The sequence below is a fragment of the Ciconia boyciana genome, chromosome 3, assembly GCF_034638445.1.
Source record: "Ciconia boyciana chromosome 3, ASM3463844v1, whole genome shotgun sequence".
NCBI lineage: Eukaryota > Metazoa > Chordata > Aves > Ciconiiformes > Ciconiidae > Ciconia > Ciconia boyciana.
In genome coordinates, this window is record NC_132936.1 from 92,459,670 (window position 1) to 92,480,195 (window position 20,526).

At 36.3% G+C, this 20,526-nt stretch overlaps 1 protein-coding gene across 9 annotated transcripts in view; it reads left to right on the forward strand.

Annotated features, from left to right (window-relative positions):
• Positions 1 to 20,526, forward strand: part of BIRC6 (baculoviral IAP repeat containing 6) — a 190,654-nt gene that overhangs the window by 20,375 nt on the left and 149,753 nt on the right. For 8 of the 9 annotated variants that reach the window (XM_072856609.1, XM_072856604.1, XM_072856607.1 and 5 more), the window contains exons 4-11: positions 169 to 362; positions 2,215 to 2,326; positions 3,782 to 3,864; positions 5,066 to 5,288; positions 5,390 to 5,550; positions 7,487 to 7,545; positions 8,912 to 10,306; positions 19,504 to 19,653. In XM_072856609.1, the coding sequence (XP_072712710.1) occupies positions 169 to 362; positions 2,215 to 2,326; positions 3,782 to 3,864; positions 5,066 to 5,288; positions 5,390 to 5,550; positions 7,487 to 7,545; positions 8,912 to 10,306; positions 19,504 to 19,653 (2,377 nt within the window). The remainder of the gene's footprint in view (positions 1 to 168; positions 363 to 2,214; positions 2,327 to 3,781; positions 3,865 to 5,065; positions 5,289 to 5,389; positions 5,551 to 7,486; positions 7,546 to 8,911; positions 10,307 to 19,503; positions 19,654 to 20,526) is intronic. The other variant, XM_072856608.1, reaches the window with a different exon arrangement.

A 20,526-nucleotide genomic window follows, 5' to 3' on the forward strand; every position in this document is an offset into this window, starting at 1 on the left:
GCATTATGTCCATGTTGCTTTTGTGTGTCTGTTCTTGTGTTATTTCTTGAAATCAAGAGAGGGTGCAAGACGTGTGTGTGTTTTTGCTTTTGACACTTTTGTGATCTATTTGTTGTTTAGATGTTAAAGTTTTAAAATATAAACTAAGCACTTTTTTTCTTAATTTAGTGGGCAACGGTTATGTTCCACCTTCCTCATCATGTTTTGAAGTCTGTCGCCAGTGCCATTGTAAATGAACTCAAGAAGATAAATCAAAATATTGCTGCCTTACCTGTAGCATCCTCTGTGATGGATAGGTTATCTTACCTCTTACCCAGCGCACGACCAGAACTTGGTGTGGGACCTGGTCGATCTGTGGACAGGTATATTAAGACAAAATAAGTGATGAATTTGACCCCTTAGTTATATCAGAATAAGCTCTTAGATGACTTTAATTTATTTGCCAAAGGACTTAGTCCTATTCTGTACTTTCTTGTTCTTACACATACGGCTAATTAACTGTTTAATGCACAATGCACTGTACATATTACTAAACTTAGGGAAACGTTTATGGGTGCCACAAGACTGTTTTGTTTGGATTCTGACTTTAATGCTAGGCAAATTGAATTCATTTTGCTCTTAATCCCAACATATACTTTCAGAAAGGTAATAACTGCAGCTCTAAATATAGGTCCCTAGGTGGTATTGTAACGTATTAATGTGCTAAGTTCACCTAGGCTTTACTCTTCATCACGTTTGATTATGGATTTTATCTGAACAGTCAGGTGCATATGACCACTTAAGTTACTGGCTTTACTCAAACTAGTATTGAATGCAAAGAGAGCACTCATTTGTCTACCAAAGATAGAGCATACATACTATGCTGCATCATGAAATCTATTCCTTTTCCTTCATACAAGAAACAGTTATGCCCATGTTTTGTGTTTTAGAAGTTTAGGAATTTGTTACCTTTGCAGAGTATATATATGCTACTTCTGAACTCTCTCGTCACCTGCTATGTGTTTGGGGTCAGAGAAAATTTTACCTCAGATTTTTGCTTCATCTCTTTCTGATCCAAGTGATGATGTGTACAAAAGCAAGTAACCCATTATTTTAACCTTCATAAGCTGAGACTAGTTAGAATACTGATAAATCTTCTAAGTCTATAAATTAATTCCTTCTTGAAAGTTTCTATAAAAATATTATTTTACAAGCATATTATAATCTCTTACAGCTCAAATAATTTAATAAAATTTATTTCATCTCTTACTTCCCCTCCCCAAGCCTCCAGGTCTACCTGTACCTTGCCTTATTGTATTTTTGATTAGACCTCTCTGAGATATGTCTCTTAAGATCGTATAATGTCAAGTTAAGACAGCCCTTATATGGGTGTTGCAATAATTATTTCCTTCCTTGGTAGGAAATGTTTAATATTTCCATTCTCTTATAAGACAGCAAAAATCTCCTGAAACTGAGGGGCAGAAACAAGAAGTGAGGCACTTTTCTGTCTAGCAGCACTAGTTCTTGGGATCATACTAGAGAACAAACTTCTGTCAAGGAAAAAGAAAAGCTGATAGTTGTTTCTTATGTACTATTTCAGATGAAGGACATGCACTGAGTGAAGGTAGAAAAGAGGAGCTTCTTTTCTCTGTAGATGTTGAGTTGCAGAGGAGTTTGTATTTTGTGACTTAGTAGTTTATCATTTTTAAGTATTATAGTATGCAGTGAGTGATGAATGTTGGGGGGTTTGTACCATGTATTCAATTAAGCCTAAAATATCACTTAGAACTATTTTTAAATATGCATATTCATATCTACTCAGCTAATAAACCCAAATTTTTGCAGTAGTTGTCATGTTAAAAAACTGAACTCTCTAGCAGTTCTGTTGGGCTAGATTCTACATCTTCCCTAAATGCAGAGTAGGTTTGGATATCTGATGCTTTTCTGCAGTTAGACCAAATAGGCACCTAGAAGCTTATTTTATTAATCTTGCTTTTAAGGCCTGCAGGTTGTTGTATTGCTTTTGGTCTTTTGCTGAGGATGTACTTCAGGTACCCAAGTGAGAGAACTTTGTAACTTTTCTGTAATTGTTAATGATAATTTTAAGTATAAGTTACAGCTAACTGTCTGTGGTATTTCTAGCAGTTACTAAAGCATTGAAAATATCTCATAAATAGTTTACTTTTTTATTCTAAGTGGCAGTTTTGGGTAATGTAGCACTTTTCACCTTTCTAGGTCTTTGATGTATAGTGAAGCTAACAGACGGGAGACATTCACTTCATGGCCTCATGTGGGTTATAGGTGGGCACAGCCAGATCCTATGGCTCAAGCTGGGTTCTATCACCAGGTAAAAGGTTTAGTTGTTCTTAGTATTTGTTCCCTAGGTGAAGGTTTGGGGAGCAGGGGAAAAAGTATCTCTTTTTTTTTTTTTCCCCCCCTAATGGATTCCTTCAATGATGCAAAAACCATAATGAAGAAGTTTGTCATTCAGTGCTGCTCTTTTTTTTTTAAGATTCTCTCTTTTTCCATGCCTTGAGGTTGCTTCTTTTTTTGTACAGATCACAGAAAATACTGTTCTGAACTTCAGCGTATAAAACACTTTTAAGTATCAAATTGATCTGAGTTAAACAACAATAATAAAGATGAAGTTGGTTGTTACATAGTTTCTCTTTCTCCTTGTTAGATTGTTGAGTAAATATCCTTACTTTTTATAATAGAAGTAAAGCAAAAAAAGCAATAAGCTTGACATCGGAGTCCTCTAACCATACTTTCCTAGTGGGACTTAAGCTGTATTGTAACAAACAACGGTCCTAGATCACATTGCTAAATTATTAAGCTTAGTGAATAAATACAACCTTAACATTTTATTCCACTACTTTTTCTTATTTCTATTTTTAATTCTTTAATATTATTTCTACTATAAAAAATTATTTGTACTATGGATTAAGATAACGATGGCTAGGCAGTGTGTATTATTTGACATCAGTATTGTCTGCCTCATTATGTCAACTGCAAAGCCTGATAGGTGCAAGTGGATAAAGTTTTTGGAGGATTTCTTAAGCTTGTTCAGGAAGAGAAATGCAGGGAATTCCTATGTTAGAATTGGATCTGCATATTCGCAAGCATATCTTGGTGACTACTGTCGTGGTTTAACCCCACTTGGCAACTAAGCACTATGCAGCCACTTGCTCACTATAGTAGCTAGTATACTAGCTACTATAAAGAAAATTAACTCTATCCCAGCCAAAACCAGCACACTTGAAATGTGGACATGAAAATGCTAAATTTTAAGACAATGGAAATTTCCATTCTTTTTCCTCTTGTCACTTCAGCTAGTAACAACTGTTCTTTGCAGGGGAGTGATACAGAATGCTTTATATTCCAGCAGATTGAAGGCATAATAGGAAATATTTGTTTAACCTGTGTTTTTCCAAGCATGCAGATGTACAGTTATTCTACTGAGGTTCTAAATTTTTTGAACCTTGTGAACTGTTTTCAAATTAAAAAAGTCTTAGCAGTGATGCTGAGTTTTCTTCTAGGTCTATGTGGTTTTTATCCAGTGGCTTGTGCAGGTGTTGGTTCTGAATCTCTTCTATAGTAATGTGGTGTATCCTCTTTTTTTAATGTGAAATACTGCCACTTTATAGTATGTCATTTGTGGCCTTTTATACATTTGATGTGGTGCTTTGCTATGCCACTAGAAGAAGGAGAGAATTTGTTAAAGTGTTAGGAGAGGACCTAGTTAAAATGTTTTGTAATACATAGCTATATAAATTTCAAGTGTTTTTTCTTATTTTTATAGCCTGCTTCATCAGGAGATGACAGAGCCATGTGCTTTACCTGTAGTGTGTGTTTGGTATGCTGGGAGCCTACAGATGAACCTTGGTAAGCTTAATGATGTTTGGAGTAGACTTAATTTTGTGTTGAAGAGGTTAGAAATCTTTGGAGGACAAAGATCAACATTATCTTGATGGGATTTCTGGTGAGTTTAGGGAGTGTCACGGATAAGAATGGATTTCCAGAATGATTCCATGGGACAAATAACAAAATAATTCCCTGTACTATGTCAAATTTCTGTATAATACTAAATCCAATAAATTGTTAGTTGGTTTTATTTCTTAATTCTGATTTGCTATTTCATTTCAAATTGTTCCATGGCAAAGATGGCAGCCAACATTTCTTTGCAGGGATCTAAATTCAGTCTTCTGTATGACTGTGACTAGAACACATCTCTTTTTTAAGTTCTTAAGCTGCAATGGCCATGCAATGTATATTTGCCTTTTATGTGAAGTTGCAAGATCCATTACTAGTCTCCTGAATCAGCTAAAATTGTGCATAGTGACAGAAATGCAGGACCTTATATTGATTTTTAAAAGGGTTCTTAACGTAATTTTTGTCTTGATTATTTGGTAATTTATAATTGTTATTTGAACACATCAGATTCCTGACTTGCTGGAAACTTTCCTTTGTAATATTATTTTTATAGTCCTTGTCTCCTCCTTTCCCATGTTAGTTTCCAGACATTTTGTAGTAGTGTAATTGCTCTTTGCCATGTCTCTGCCTTAGGTATATATTGAGATTAGAAGGTTTTTTTCATGCTTCTTGGTCAATGTGTCATTCAGGACTGTTTTCAATTTTTATTTTTGTAACTGTGGGTGTAGAACTAAAGACAGGACGTTGCTTCATCTTGTTAAGGTTACTTATAATAATATCTCATAACATTGGAATTCTAATGCAAGTTTTGTAGAATTTAATCTGCACTTTTCTTCATGAGGACATGATGGGCTACTGCCTATAGAACAATTATTTTTTTAAATGGACTATTTATATTAAGAGCACTGTGTGTAGATTCCTCCATTTGAATATGAATATCCATTAAGCGATCAAAGGCTTGAACACAGCCTGCTATTGAGACACAGCAGGGCAAGCTGCGTTAGTAACTTCAGAACTCTCTTGTATGGTTGACTGCAATACAGTTCAAACAGTTCAGTTTCAGCTTCACTTCAAGGGCTGAGTTTGTATATGATGTGTATATTTTTCACAGTGAGAAATCAATGTTTGCTATGTTTGTTTTTAACATGAAAAGGTCTGAACATGAGAGACATTCCCCAAACTGCCCATTTGTCAAGGGTGAGCACACTCAGAATGTACCTCTTTCAGTCACACTGGCAACAAGTCCAGCACAATTTCCCTGCACAGATGGCACTGACAGAATAGCCTGCTTTGGATCTGGAAGTTGCCCTCATTTTCTAGCTGCTGCAACAAAACGAGGAAAGATCTGCATATGGGATGTTTCCAAACTTATGAAGGTATACAATATAAACAAACAGTTTTTATTAACTAATTACTGATTAAGCATGTCTCTGATTTAAATCAAAGACCTCTTTTGTTTTTTGTTGTTATTTCTCAGGTCCACTTAAAATTTGAGATCAATGCATATGATCCGGCTATTGTGCAGCAACTTATGTTATCAGGAGAACAGAGCTCAGGGGTTGACTCAAGGAGACCAACACTAGCATGGCTAGAAGATTCATCTAGCTGCTCAGATATACCAAAATTAGAAGGAGACAGGTATGCCGATCTACAAAATTAGAAATATGAAATGCTGCTGTGTAAGTGGTAAATGCCATTTAGTTAAGTCGTGCTTTGTGAAATATAAGATTGGTAAGATTTACTTTTTTCATAGACATAATTTTTTTAATCACTGTTTATCTGTACACAATTCAACACTTAAAAAACAATAATCTAAATTTCTGTCTTTAAAGCCAGTTCCATTTTATTCCTGCTGTTTCAGTTTTTATGCTCTACTAACAGAGAGATACCAAATGTCATTGCTGCCCTGTGCTGATGTTCCAGAGGCAGAGAAAAAAGACAAAGGAATATAAGTTTTGGAACAGCTTTACATTTTAGTTATGGATTATGCATTTCAGGTTTTGAAAGTAAAGGCTACTCGTGGACTTCTGGAACATGCTTTTCTCTGATTGCTTCTCCACAGTTTCTGGTTATGTCATTCTGAAAATAAATTATATGGATGTGCTAGGAATTGCTTTCATTTTGTACCTTTAACACATGCATACAGACTCTAAGCAATTATACAGTCCTGTCGCAAGCCTTTAGATAAGCTAGAGGGTATGCCAGTGCTTAGAAAGTGTCATGTGAGAAAAAACAATATTCTTTAATTTATGCTTCTTATAGTCTGTTACTGGAAACTCCTTTCTCACATTACCAAAACTCAAACAAAAGAGTGAATAATTGTTGGAAAACTCAGGACAAAAGGGTGTTTGGGGACTCTGCTAGTTTTCTGAATATTTCTTCTTAAACTTCAGCATCACGGAAAGTAACTAGTACTACATGCACAGGAAAGTAAATCTTAGGTTTTAAGCTTGGCGTGATTCCTACAGTACTGCAGAGCAAATATGAAGCTTGCTCTTCTGAAGAGGGTATATAGAAACATGGGCAACATCAGAGTGTGGGGCCTAGCAGCCATCAGGACCTAGACTTTTACTGTAGCTTTAGGGCTGTAAACTCCTTGAGAGTTAAAGAATTAAGCCAATTTTAAGAGCTGGTTAAAGGATAGTACAATCAGTACAATCATACTGCTCAGAACTAAGCATCTTTCACTTTATATGAAATTTACTATCACTTTCCCACTCAAGGGGAAGCTGGATGAGAATCAAAGTGTTGAATTGTCGCTGTCTTGTCGTGAAGTGAAGGTTGATCAGGTTTGAGCCAAACAAGATCTATTTCTTGGGCGTGAGGAGGAGGCATCCAGTTTGTTGAAATATGGGGATCCGACTTGGTACTGTGAGTAGTTACACCTGAAGCTGCAAAGGCATTACTGTTCTTCTGTGTGTAAAGAGCCTGTAATAGGAAATTGTTTCTTATATTGGAAAAGCCAGATGCGTAAAATCTTCATATATTCTTAGAACTATTGAAGGGCCTATTTCACTTGAAGAGGTGTCTTGAACAGAATCTGCTTTTGTGAAAAAATTATTGATCTGGTAGTATTTTTAAAAGCAACACACTGTTCATACACCCTTTCTGTACTAGCTTACAAAATTGCCTTGGTAGAATTGAAGACCAGTCTGGCAGCTCCACCTTTCAGAGACTATTTTGAGGAACTTTGAAGAAAGTGTCATCAGTTTTTAGAGGTTTTGTTTGGTTGGTTTTGGTTTTCTTGGAAAGATTCCTGAGAACTGGCTTTCATTTTAATTCCATTTATGTCTGAATTGTTGAGAATACAATAGTAGAATGAGGCAAATGGGAAGCTGGTCTACTGGTTCGATGACGGAGGAAAAAAAAATCTTTATATTGTTAGTGTCTGTGACCAACTCATCAAGGGATGTACAATGCTGACTAAAAGAAATGCCAGGTTGTAATACACATTGTATTTTTTACTAATTTTTTCTTTTAAAATGTAATTAAAAATAAGAATGCAGCTACAGTGTATGTTGTGTCATTCATGCCTTTTTTTTTTTCTTAAACCCCCCCCCCCCCCCCCGCCCAGTGATGACCTACTGGAGGATTCAGACAGTGAAGAGCATTCCAGATCAGAATCTGTGACAGGTAGGTTATATCTGATCCATGTAATAGTTTAGAGGTCAGGAGGGAAATTGTTCTTCTCAGGCTTTTAAAAAAGCCCTGTCAAAACCAATGATATTATATTCACTGTATTAGAAAAAAAGAAAAAGATTGATCTTGAAAGCAATGCCAATATTTAAGTCACTGTTTGTGTGGTGGAGAGATTACATACAGGAGAAAAGAAAAACCCTAGTTTGTTGGTTAATATATGTCATATTTGACGACAAGCGTTGCTTATCTTGCGGTCAATGAAACACATAAACCGAGTTAAAAGAACTTACATAGAATAGGAACAAATCACAGCTGTACAACCCCTTTAAATTCAGGGGATTGCCAGAGAGACTTCCTGTATCTTGATTGTTTCCCTGTGGGTATGCACGTTTATGGAGTATTTATCTTCCTGAACAAAGATTTCATATAGAAGCAGAACAGTGCTATGCATGGTTGTTCTTGTGTTATTTTCTTAGAGGCTGAATCAGAAATGTTGATGGGGGGGAGGATTACATGCTTATTTTCCATAATACAGTTTACATCTTTGAGTAAGGATCAGCAAGTGGGGGAAAAAAGAACATGTGCATGTGCATACACACAAGGAAATAGACTTGCGATGTGAAACCGATTTTTTTTTTAAACAAAAGTGTTAGCAAAGATGGTGCTCTATCATTTATGCTTGTCACCTCTTAATCTGGGTTTGTGTGGTGTCCTTTGTAATCTTTTAAATCTCTACCTTACTTAGTTGAACTCTTCTGATTCTTTATTGTTCTTGCAGTACTGTTTAATTTGATCACGCTATCTCTTAAGTTTTTACTGGGTTTTGTTTTATAATAGCTTGGAGTTCTTTCTATTAGGTGGTCTGTTACATGGTGGGAAGTATCAAGTTTTAGAATAAAATGAAATGGTTTTCAACTAAGATTGGAGAATGAATCTGCAGAATTGCAGATTTTTTATGGTACTGCATTGTCTAGAAAGGAAGGGAAATAATATATGGCAGAACATGAATTGAGTTGATTAGATTAGTTGGATTTCAGTATGGAGGTCTAGCCTAAGTAGAATAATTGCTAGAAAGATAATGCTGTTTACTGGGTGACTTGTTACAAAGACTAATGTCCTGTTCTCTTTACTTTCACTCTTGTTGATAAAATTAGGAGAACCATTAGTCTATGTGGAAGGAATGTTTCTGGGCCTCTTTTATTGTTTCTTGACTATCAAAGCTTGAACATACAGAATGTTTTAACATATCGAAACTGTAGAACAGTGACTTTTTGCTTAATTAAGAGGATAAGTCCATAATATATGCGATGTGATTCCCTTTTTTTGAACATATATTATGTTAAACATTTTTGTTTTAAAGGGCATACATCACAAAAAGAAACTATGGAAGTCAGCCTTGATATAACAGCTCTCAGCATTCTTCAGCAACCTGAAAAACTTCAGTGGGAAATTGTGGCAAATGTTCTGGAAGACACGGTTAAGGATCTAGAAGAACTTGGGGCAAATCCCTGTTTGGCCAACTGTAAGAGCGAAAAGATGAAAGAAAAACATCTAGAACAACACAACATTCCCTTTCCTTGTTTACTAGCTGGAGGTCTATTAACATACAAATCGCCTGCTACCTCTCCTGTTAGCAGTAACTCTCAGAGGTCACTGGATGGCTTAAGTAGGACTCGAGGTGAGAGTGTCTCGGAACAGGGCTCAACTGACAATGAATCCTGCACTAACTCAGAACTGAATTCACCTCTGGTAAGGAGGACTTTACCTGTATTGCTGCTATACAGCATTAAGGAGTCTGATGAAAAAGCAGGAAAACTCTTTTCACAGATGAACAATATTATGAGTAAAAGTATACATGATGATGGTTTCACAGTTCCACAGATCATTGAAATGGAGCTGGACAGTCAGGAACAGTTGCTGTTACAGGATCCCCCTGTGACTTACATTCAGCAGTTTGCAGATGCTGCAGCCAACCTAACTTCTCCGGACTCGGACAAGTGGAGCTCTATGGTTCCCAAGCCTGGGACTTTGGTTCAGTGCCTGCGTCTGCCAAAATTTGCAGAGGAGGAGAACCTGTGTGTAGATTCAATCACTCCTTGCGCAGATGGAGTTCATTTGTTAGTAGGACTGCGGACTTGTCCTGTCGAATCTCTGAGTGCAATAAATCAAGTAGAGGCCTTGAATAATTTAAATAAATTAAACTCGGCACTATGTAATAGAAGGAAGGGGGAACTAGAATCAAGTCTTGCTGTAGTGAATGGCACGAGTATTGATGTAATCCAACATGAGTCACCAGCAGATGTACCAACTCCTTTAATAATTCAACCTGAACAGAGAAGTGTTAGTGGTGGATACCTAGTGCTTTATAAGATGAATTATGCCACTAGAATAGTTACTCTAGAGGAGGAACCGGTAAAAATCCAGCATATCAAAGACCCCCAAGACACAATTACCTCAATGATTTTGCTCCCACCAGATATATTGGATAATCGAGAGGATGACTGTGAGGAGCCTGTAGAGGAAATACAATTAACTTCTAAAAATGGCAGTGGGAGAGAGAGAAGATCTGAGATTTCTACTCTTGGGCACCTGGTAATAACTACTCAGGGAGGATATGTAAAAATACTAGATCTTTCGAACTTTGAAATTCTGGCCAAAGTGGAGCCACCTAAAAAAGAGGGCACTGAGGAACCAGATATGTTTGTCTCTGTGATATACTGTTCGGGCACAGACAGATTATGTGCATGCACCAAAGGTAAGAGTTTTCTTTAAATTCTTTTTAATGCTTGATTTGACTGTATTTTGATTATATTATAGAATACGAGAATCTGAGTTTCAAAATAGTAACAGCCAAATTCCATTGAATTTATGTACTGTTTACTTTTGTTCTAGGGAGCATGGACTCTAGTTAATTCCTCATCTTAAATGTAGATTTTAATCTCTAAAATGGGAATAACTCTTGAGTATGCCCAGTGTACTGGTAAATTTGTTCTTGTAGAGGCACAGATTTTCTTAAATCCAAAGCAAATAAAAGTAATTCTTGTATGTAATTATTTCTGTGCTAGAGATCCACATTTCAGAAAAATATCTCATGTCTGTAATTGGCAGTATTCAAGAGGGTAGAGAAGAAAAGGCTTTTATACCTTATTCCAGTGATCAGTTGTATCTTCTTTCAGATAGGGCTGCTGGTTGTGCTTCAGCCTTTTGCAATTGGGATTACACTTTCTTGAGCATGAGAGCCAGACTATCCATGCAGGATTGTTAAATGTTTTTCAAAACGAACACAAGACATTTTGGGGGAAGGGGGCAGGTAGGAGGGGAGTGTAATTCAAGTCCAGGCAACTGCTACTTCGTAGAAGTCCCTAAACCACGCACCTCCCCGCTTCCTTGTGTCACATTGGGGCAGCGGAAACAGCTCTGGCTGTCATCCAGCTGAGTTCCTCCGTGCACTAATGTCTCATTTAGTTCTCCTGCACTTGAATGCAGCTCTGGTGGAAACACTTAGCCTCTTAGAGGGGCTAAGCTGATGGGATGGTTCACACATTTCAAATGAACTCCCACAAATATCATGTTGAACTTTATCTCTACTAGAAGAATTTAAATTGACACATTTCCTCCTTTCATGGTGGTGTCATGTTGATTACACAGTCCTCCTATGAGCTGTTGTTAAACTCAGATTTACCTGTTGTTTCCAACAGATAAAGTCAAGCTTATTGTAAAAATCTCATGTCTCTTAAGGGCCTTGTGTTCATCACTTACCTACCAAGAGTTTTAGCAGTGGAGATTTTAGATTTGCTTTTTTAGTATGGATGAAAAATCGTATGTTAGCAACTGATATTGATGTTTGTAGATTCCCAATGGAAACATTCATATTTACTAAACTGTTCTCTTTTGGTAACTGCTTTTGAAGAAATGCTTATTAAACTGTTTTAGCTTTATTTAATAATGCACTCTTTTTCCTAGCTAAAACGGAACTCTAACTGAAAGGTTAATTGCCTTTGAAAACTGTTAGTGTATCATATCCATGTCATAATGTTTTTACCTATACTTTGCTGATCAAACTGCAGTCTCATTTAAAAAACCAAACCTTGCTAAAGATTTCTTCTACAGAATTGTACTACTATTCATTTCATTCTTACATCAAATCTATTCTGTCTTTCTTGTGTTTTAAGATTAATGATAAAAGTTAAAGGGTTTATTCTTACTGTGCACGGTACTTTCCCATCCAGTGTTAGCATGTATGTTAATTATATTCTTGTAGCATTTGGTATTACCTAAACATGTTTTGGGACCTTGAGTATAAGATATGCAAGTTTGTTGAGTTGGGAGCATTTAGTCTGTGTACGTAGGAGTATTTGTCTCTTCCGCCTAGATAACGACCACCTCTGTTACTGACTGGAGAATACTTCGTCTTCCTCATAATAGACAAGCACATCATTCTGCTTTTTCAGTAAATATCTCTGTATTTTTTCCTCTATTAGAGTGTTATAATATCCATCTAGTAACTTACAAATAGCTTTGCTGTGACTTCTTTTGTTCTTGCTGCCTTTAAGATGACTGAGACTTTGGTTTTTTTCATCTGTAGTCCTATATGCCACAGGTATCCCTCTGCCCTCAGGTTTCCTCTTTTGAGTATAGTACTTTGATCACTCTTCTTTTTTTTTTTTTTAATCCATTCATTATTCTTATCTTTCATTTACATCCGCTGCACCTCTATTTGGAACTTGACTTTCTGCTCTGCAAGCAAATTAGAATGAACTTCAGAATTCATTATTTTCATTGTTTAAATGTCTTTAGAAGCTTTTAATTTCGCTTCCTTTTTTAACATTTCAGTCACTTCTCCTGGTATAATTTTTGTCACTTTTGAGAAATTAAGTCCAAAGCAGTCATAAATATTCAGGGACCGATGTCCGTTAGAAGTCTGGATTTCAGGGTCTGATACTAAATATGTCTGAAGCCTCAGAGTCCTAACATTTATGCCAACAAGCAGCTTTGTAAAGAATGACTTGATCTTACATTTTTATAAATAACTGTACTGTATAAAATTCAGGAATTCTACAAGAAAAAGCAAATCAAAAAGCTCAACTATTAATATTACTTTTTTATCCTATATCTCATTGTACATTTGAATAACTTGATGTGAGGTATAGGTTTTGCATAATTTTTGTTGTGTTGAATGGTAATCATCCTTTAACCTTTCTGCTATAAGTGTGTAAAATTGCTTGCTTATCTGCTAGGCAGCTGAAGATTTTTTTTTAATTATTATTATTAATTTTTTCTTAAATGAACTTTTCTTAGTCTTCTTCCAAAATAACTTTGAGGTCTTTGCTCCTGTATATTTACTACCATGTATGGGATGGTGCCTGCAGTCTGACAGTGTTAGGAAGATAGGTGTTGAAAGTAGAATAGCTATATTCACTGATGTGTTCAACGTTAATCCTTCTAGCAAGTAGCTTCGAGTGCAAAGACATAAGTGAAAATGTTAAGTAGAAGATTTGAAATCTACATGCACTGGAAATGCTTGGATGTTGTTGGGAAACTAATCAAGAATATAAGCTGAGCAGTACATTCTTTCCTATTTACTTGCTTGGATGGTGGCAGTAGGCAAAGAGGTACTTCAATGTCTGAAAGTTGTGGATGCACAATAGCCTTTTTTTTTTTCCCCTGCTGCTCCTGCTTGTTGACATATTATTTTCATTGGTAGATTATATAATTTTTCCCATAGCTGTCTTTAAGATATAACTGAAAAGAAACCTCTGTGTGAATGGGTGTTTCAGGTTTTGAGTGGTTTTACGTAAAGATGTTTTAGACCTGCATTTGACATCATCAGTCTTTGTGAGTTGGGAATAATTATTCTTATCCCGCTTCAAAACATTACCTCTTGGTGTCAGCTTCAGGTGCTTCTCTGTTTCTGCAAGGATTACCTGGAGTTGACTTCTGGGGGGAAGGTTCAAGTCTATTCTTAGTTCCAGTTCTGTTAAGCAAACATAGTGGATTTTAATCTCTTCATATTTTGCTTTCTTGTCTTCCCCTTGGCCAAGGTAGACTATAGTTAATATCCCTCTTAATAGTGCTTTGTGTGTTATATGGGGGTTTTAAACGTTTTGTCCCATGTTATTAATATAAACCAGCTTAAATTCTGCTTTTGTAGCATCCAAAAAAATTACATTCTTTATTATAAAACTATGCAGTAGGCTGACAGGTATCATTTTTGAATAGGGTTACAGCTGTAGGGTAGTCTTTTGATGATATTTGAAGCCTATTATCTGGTGTTTAAGAGGATCAGATATAGTTTGTGTAAATTACACTAACATAAATTATATGAAAATTTATACAAAGATATAGTTTGTATAAATATACATAAATTTACAGAGCTACAGTTGTCACTGCCTTCTTTATATCTCAGTTTTCATCTAATTATATTTATTTTTTTGAATTACAGTCCTACCAAAAATTACTTAAGAAAATGGTCCACAGTATACATTCTACTTTTGTTGGGTTTGTTTTGGTTTGTTTCCTTAGTTCAGCTGCTTAGCTCTGTTTGCCATTCATGCCATTTTGTTGAACTTTTCTTTAGAATATGGAATGAGGTGGAAATATCTGAAATGTTCCTTGTTTGTCTAACATAAAGGTGCAAATCTCTGCTTATATTTTGTTTTGGCAGTTTTGAAAATTGTGCATACTTATGTAATATTTTTTAAAAAATCATTAAGAATTGTCAATTTTCAGTCTTTCACTGCTACTGATATTCTCCCTTGTCAAGTTATGAACTTCAGTGTCTGAAGCTCTCTGAAGAAATATTATCAAGTAGGAAAGTGAGGTGGCATTTCAGACAAATGCTACAAGAAGTGGAAATGTTCAGGATGTTGTGGTGAAGCAGGTGCTTTCCTGTCAGATTGTCTGATTGAATAGATGTTAAAATCTGTATGATCTGTTTTGAATGCTTAAGTTCCTTCTAGTGAGTAAAGCATTCCTGGATTGTGCTCACCTAAAATTTGCAATCTAATTCTTTCACAAATCTAGTTTTTGAATGTCTGTGTTGAGTGAAGATCTTATAATAAATCATTTCCATGTTGAATCCTGTTGAAAATGCTAGTATTTGTCTTTGCATTACATCTAGCAAAAAAATCTCTCAACAGAAAGTCAATTTGATTTTTAAGAAGTGGTTCCTCAGTAGTTCCCTAAATTCATTTAGTTATATTTTCAGTTTAATTAATATTCAGAAGTAGTTTGGGGAAAAGCAGGGCGGGGAAAAGAAGTTTTTCTATTTGTTTTCATCATAAGAAAGAACAACTCTAGTGCTTTTTCGTTCTAGCAGTTCTCTTTTCTGCCTATATTCCTTCAGAGCTGACAGACAAAAAGACTCAGCTCCAACTGAAGTTCCCTAATCAGCTTCTCAGACATAGAGAACCCTAGATCACATTGGATCAGTTCCTTTGGATACTGTCTCTTTCTGAATTAGTCAGAATTAGAAGCTGTAAAAGAAGACCACGAACACTCAATGTAATCCATCATATATATTTGTATCTTACTGATTGGTTTAGACTTCCATTTATAAGCACTTTTTTCTTTAGGTGTCTGTGTTGTGATTATTCTTTTTTAAATGTTCTTTTCTATATACATAATTCTCCTAAATTCTTGCTTGCAGTGTTACGTTATAACAAGAGTTTTTCTAGTCAGTCCCCTTTGTTGGAGAAAGTGGTTTTTTCAGACTGGAGTTTGGTATCTCGGAAGTGAGTTTTCTATGCTAATATTTCTTGTTGCAAGCCTGGCAGAACTGGATGGCACTTTCATATATTTGAGAATTGATTCCCCCAAATCTTGTACCTTTCAATTATAACAGATTTCTTGCTCTTGAGTTGTATATAGTGTATCAATTACTCTCTGTAGCTTTTTTCTGGTTTTGTTTAGATACCTTATTTGTCTCTTCCATGTCATTAGGCTTTGTCAGCCTTGCATACTGGTGCATTTGAAGTTCAGGAATCAATTTAGTATTTTCAGTTTTCTGCCTTCATAGGCAATGGGGTCTAATGGGATTGAGGAGAGGTCGAGTTTTTTCCACATCAGAATTAGTGTTGGAAGTGATGCTAAGAGATCATCTTCAAGTCAGGATCAATTACACTTACCCGTTCAGAAGTAGAGTACTGATCAGCCTGGTTTTGAAGATCTTTGACATGGTGATTTAACAGCCTACTCATGAAATTTCTTCTACTGCATGCTGTCCTTGATGATGATTTTTTTTTTTTTCCTAGTGTTTAGCCTGTATCATCTTTGCTGATTGGAGTAATTACTGTTGTACTATCCTTTATGCAGATGGCAAAGAGATTGCTTCAAAAAAGGAGGGGAAGACAGAGTTTATTTAGGTACCATCCTCCTCCAACCATTTATTTTCTTAAGCTGAGTATCTCCAATCCCTTTAACTTTCCTCAGGGGCTTTGAAAGAGAAAAAACCCTTACTCTCCTGTCCCCAAAGACCTGCTCAAGTCATTCCGCGTGTTTCTTGATGAGATACCCAAAACCAGGCACGGTAATCCTACAGATGTCTTTGAATGGAACAGAGGGATTCCTTAGCAGCTCTGCAGTCTGTACATACCATGTGTGCATATACATAATGGGATGTTTGCACTTTTGAGCAGGAAATTGAATCAGGTTTATCTTCTGACTCACAAGAGCCTCTTTTACAGAACTGCTGGCTAGCTGATTTTTCTTCATCCCGTAATAGTGCATTTAATTATTTCTTGCTAGGCATGGTAACTTTCACTTGTCCCTATTCAATTGCATTCTATTTTTTTCATAAGCCGGGATGGAATTTTACAGCGGAAATCTCCAAGAATAGTGTAAATTCTGTTGAAGTGAGGTTTTGGGGAAGCTTTCTTGAGGACATGTTTCAAGTGTTCCGAACAAGTAAGTTTAGAGCTAACCCTTTCTCTACAGCCCAGTGGTGAGACAAGGAGGACTATAAGTTGTTTAGTGGATAGTTTCCTGTGGTATGGCTTTGTTTTCTTAATTCCTTTAACTATTTGGGTATTGTTCAACTATGTCCTTATGTTGTGATTTGCTAGTGACAATTGTGTTGCTCTTCCAGACTCCTGCCAGAGTGCAGGACACATTCAAGATACTGAACATTTCACCAGATTGTCTTTGACTGCAGCGGCCTAGTCTCTGACATGTTCTCTGACTTGTGCTAATACCGCTTTCCTGGCACCAATAACTTTTGCCAGAAGGAAGCTTGGGATTTATTTGGATGGATTTATGATTCTTATGTTCTGTTTGTATAACCCACCAGGTTCTTGAGTCCAAGCAAATTACAGATTTTAAATACAATTCAGAATTAAATTAACAATGTTTTGAATTTGAATTTTGTGTTACCTGTTATTTTCAGAAAGTATAATAATGCTGGTTTCCAATTATTCTCCTTTGTGTTAACTGAGTAAGTCACTGTCGGCTTTTGTATCTTCTTGGTAGTGCAACAGAAGCATTTATCACTTCTGTCAAAGTGATGCAAGCAGAGACATCTTCAGATAAACTTCAGATGTTTGCTACCTGACTAGAATTAGAAAGCACCAGATGAGTCACTGTTTGAGCCTAGTAGTGCATACCATGAGCCAGTAGTAACGCCAAAAAAAAAAAGCAGCATTGACTTTTTGCACAGATTTTTTTTTTTTCCTGGCACTTGACTATAGGAACTACGGTATCTTTGAAACAAATTATTAAGCATGCATCATGAGAAGGTCGTCTTTGGATGCTCTATGAGAGCAAATGCCTCCTTTGTGATACAGAAGCAAAGCCACCTGCAGAGTTTTGGAAAGTGTGCATAAGCACTAATAATTTTATAGGCTAATACTGTATAACTGAAGTTAATGATAAACTTCTTTACAGAAGTTTTTTAAAAACAAATATAAGGAAGTAAGATATATCAAGTTTAGCACAGAATTTTTCTTGGAAAAGTGCTGGAGTCTTTCAGGAATGCAGGGATTGTGACTCTCTTCGTCTTGTAGTATGGATAAAATGGTAAGGACGTTTTTTGCTGCTGATAATTAGTGACAGAAACTCAGAAACTTGGTTTGAGAACCAAGGTTTTGTTTCTTTAAAACTGAGCCCTACCCAACCATCTACTGAATAAGTGAGACCTTGGCATAACTTTCCCTTAGAAAAACCCACAACTTTCTGAAGTTCTCCATTGTTTCTCCTGCTGTGAGCTGTAAAACTGGCAGATGGTGCAAGTCAGTATGTTGAACTTCCATTGCATGAGGGTGTACTTTATTTTCAGGACAGGAGATGATCTGGTTTTGATTGTTGAGATCATTTTGATCATTGATCTTTGAGCAGTAAACAGAACGGGAAACAAACTGAGCCTTGGTTTATTACCAAATGAAGCTGTCAAGGTCTGTGTTTTCTAATGTGTCCCTAATTCTCTTTGAGGAAAATTGGTTATTTGTGAGCTGTTTAATTTCAAGGAAACACATTATAAGTGTTATTTGCTAGAACTACTTTTTTTCCCCATCCTCTCTTGGGATGTACTGTTCTGCACTGGGGGGTGGTTGGGTTGGGGCTGAGAGAGGGGAGATGCAGGCTTCTTACTGGATCTCAACGAGAAAAGCCCCACTGACTAATGGCTTAATGAAATAGCTATTTTAATAAGATAGAATAAAAAGAGAAATATAGATAGTGAGAAAATCTCACGTCCCTTCAGACGCTGGGAGCCCTGCTTTTATGCAGCATCATTCAGACCCTGGGTGGATTTTCCCACAGCACACTGCGCAGATCCTGTCCATGGAGGGGTTCCTCCTTTTTGGTCATTTGAGCTATTATTTTTTCCTCTTTTTATTCTGTCTTGTTTAAGCAGCTATTGTGTTAAGCCATTTGCTGTTGGGCCTTTCTTACTGACATCCAGAAAAAACCTGTACCAGCTCTCTCTGTCTTTTACACGCTCACTCTCTGCCTCGCTGTGCCTCTCTATCACTCTGTGTTTCGTTCCCCTCACCCCTCATGGTACAGAACATGTACCTACTGATTATGCTTTTATCTTGGGTTTTTATTATGTATATTATCTCAAGTTTGTTTGTTTCAGATTACCTGGATAATTTGCATAACAGGGTTTATCATAACATTAGTCAGATGCAGAAGGACAGTCTATAATCAATTTTCAGAAAAACTATGGAAGGCCTACCCTAGGATTTTCCTCTCTATTTAAATCCTACTGATTAAGATTTTTGTAACTTCTGAAACTGTTAACAGCCCTTCCCCTCCCCCCAGCCTTATGTAAAATGGAGCATTCCTTCTTGGTGACTTCTCTGTAAATGACAGAATTTGTCTATGTATATCTGTAGTGGTGAATAATGGGCAGCTTCCTTGAATGATCTCAAGCTTCCATCAAAATGTTGTGTCCATTGAAAATTTTGGACTTGCTGTTTTTACTGTTGACGTGATCAGTGTTGTAATTCCGGGTTTGATGAAATAATGTGAAGAGCCCCTTAGCTAAGAGAGTTGAGTGGGGAAGTGATTTTTCAATTCTCAAATGTTGAACTTAAAAGGAAATTTACACAACCTGTACAAATGAGGTAGTGTAGGCCTTCAGTTGATATGATGGAATATTGTCTGTTTAAAGCATGATTTGGATTATGGAAAGTGTCATAATGGTTATGATTTTGGGTTTCTATTGAGGTTTCCTTAGCTAATTACCTTTTAACCCCCCTCACCCCTAAGAATTTTTTTCCTTTGATGCCATTCACAACTGGAGTCAGTATTTTTGTAGTTCTGTTTTGCATTTACCCTGAAAAAATTTATAGTAGTAAAGCAAAATGAGTATTCCTGTATGATCTGACTGGTTTCAGGTCCTGCTTAATTACTGTCATAATTTTGTAGCACTTAAACTGCAAGCCTGTCTTGTGAGTTGAATTTAGCTGTATGCCTGCCTAAACTTGCTTCTTTTGTTGTCTGTGATGATTTTAGGTGGAGAACTTCACTTCCTTCAGATTGGAGGGACCTGCGATGACATAGATGAAGCTGATATACTTGTAGATGGATCCCTTTCCAAAAGCGTAGAACAGTCATCGGAAGGCACCAAGCCCTTATCTAACCCTTCTAGTCCAGGCATTACAGGTAAATTGCACATATTTAAATGTATCGTAAGTAAAAATGCTTTTGTAATTTTTGGAAGTTGCATATTAAGATGACTTTGAGTTATTTAATAGCATGCTGCTTCATACTTTTTTGCTGCCCAGAGTTGGAGTTCTGTAGTTACTGTAGTCTTTAGCAGTTCCTGATTTAAAAAAAATTTAGCAGTTCCTGATTTAAAAAAAAAAAACAAACAACATTTGTATAACTGATTGTTTTTCCAATCTCCACATGTTATTTTAAGTGTGGCAGACAGGGAAAAAGAGGTAATTGTGCATGCACTGAGCTTCCCTCATAGCTTAAATAGGCTTGAGCTCTTTATTTGGAATTAAAATAATATGTTCATTATGTAAAATTGCCTTAAAGTTTCATGCAGAAGCTGTACAGCTCTACTTAATAAAACTGTACAAAACATGTATTCAACAGGTATTGTTGCACACAGTGAAATTGATGCTCTCTATACTTCAAGCAGTGTAGTTGCTGTTGATAAATTAAGCTTATGATGTGAACTCTTGGATTTTTGTTTTTAGCAGTTTGTCCGGGTTGAGCTACACTCAAATTCTGCTGTCATTTACTACTAAGTTTCCTTCCTGGAAAGGTTGTCTGCCCTTGGACAGCAAGAAATAATTGTTTCTAATTGTCCAAATTCTATTTTTACCCTAAACATCATATTCATAAAGGTTTGAGTATGGCTTATTGGAACAAGAAAGGGATTTACTTATGTATAGACTTCAAAGTAGCTGTATCTTTAGATTGTTCACAAGCTGCAGGTCCTCCTTTAAGTAATCATATAATTCAGAGAATGTAGTATTACTTGGTCTTGGTCTGTAATGGTTTCCAAAGAGGAGTTGGATACAC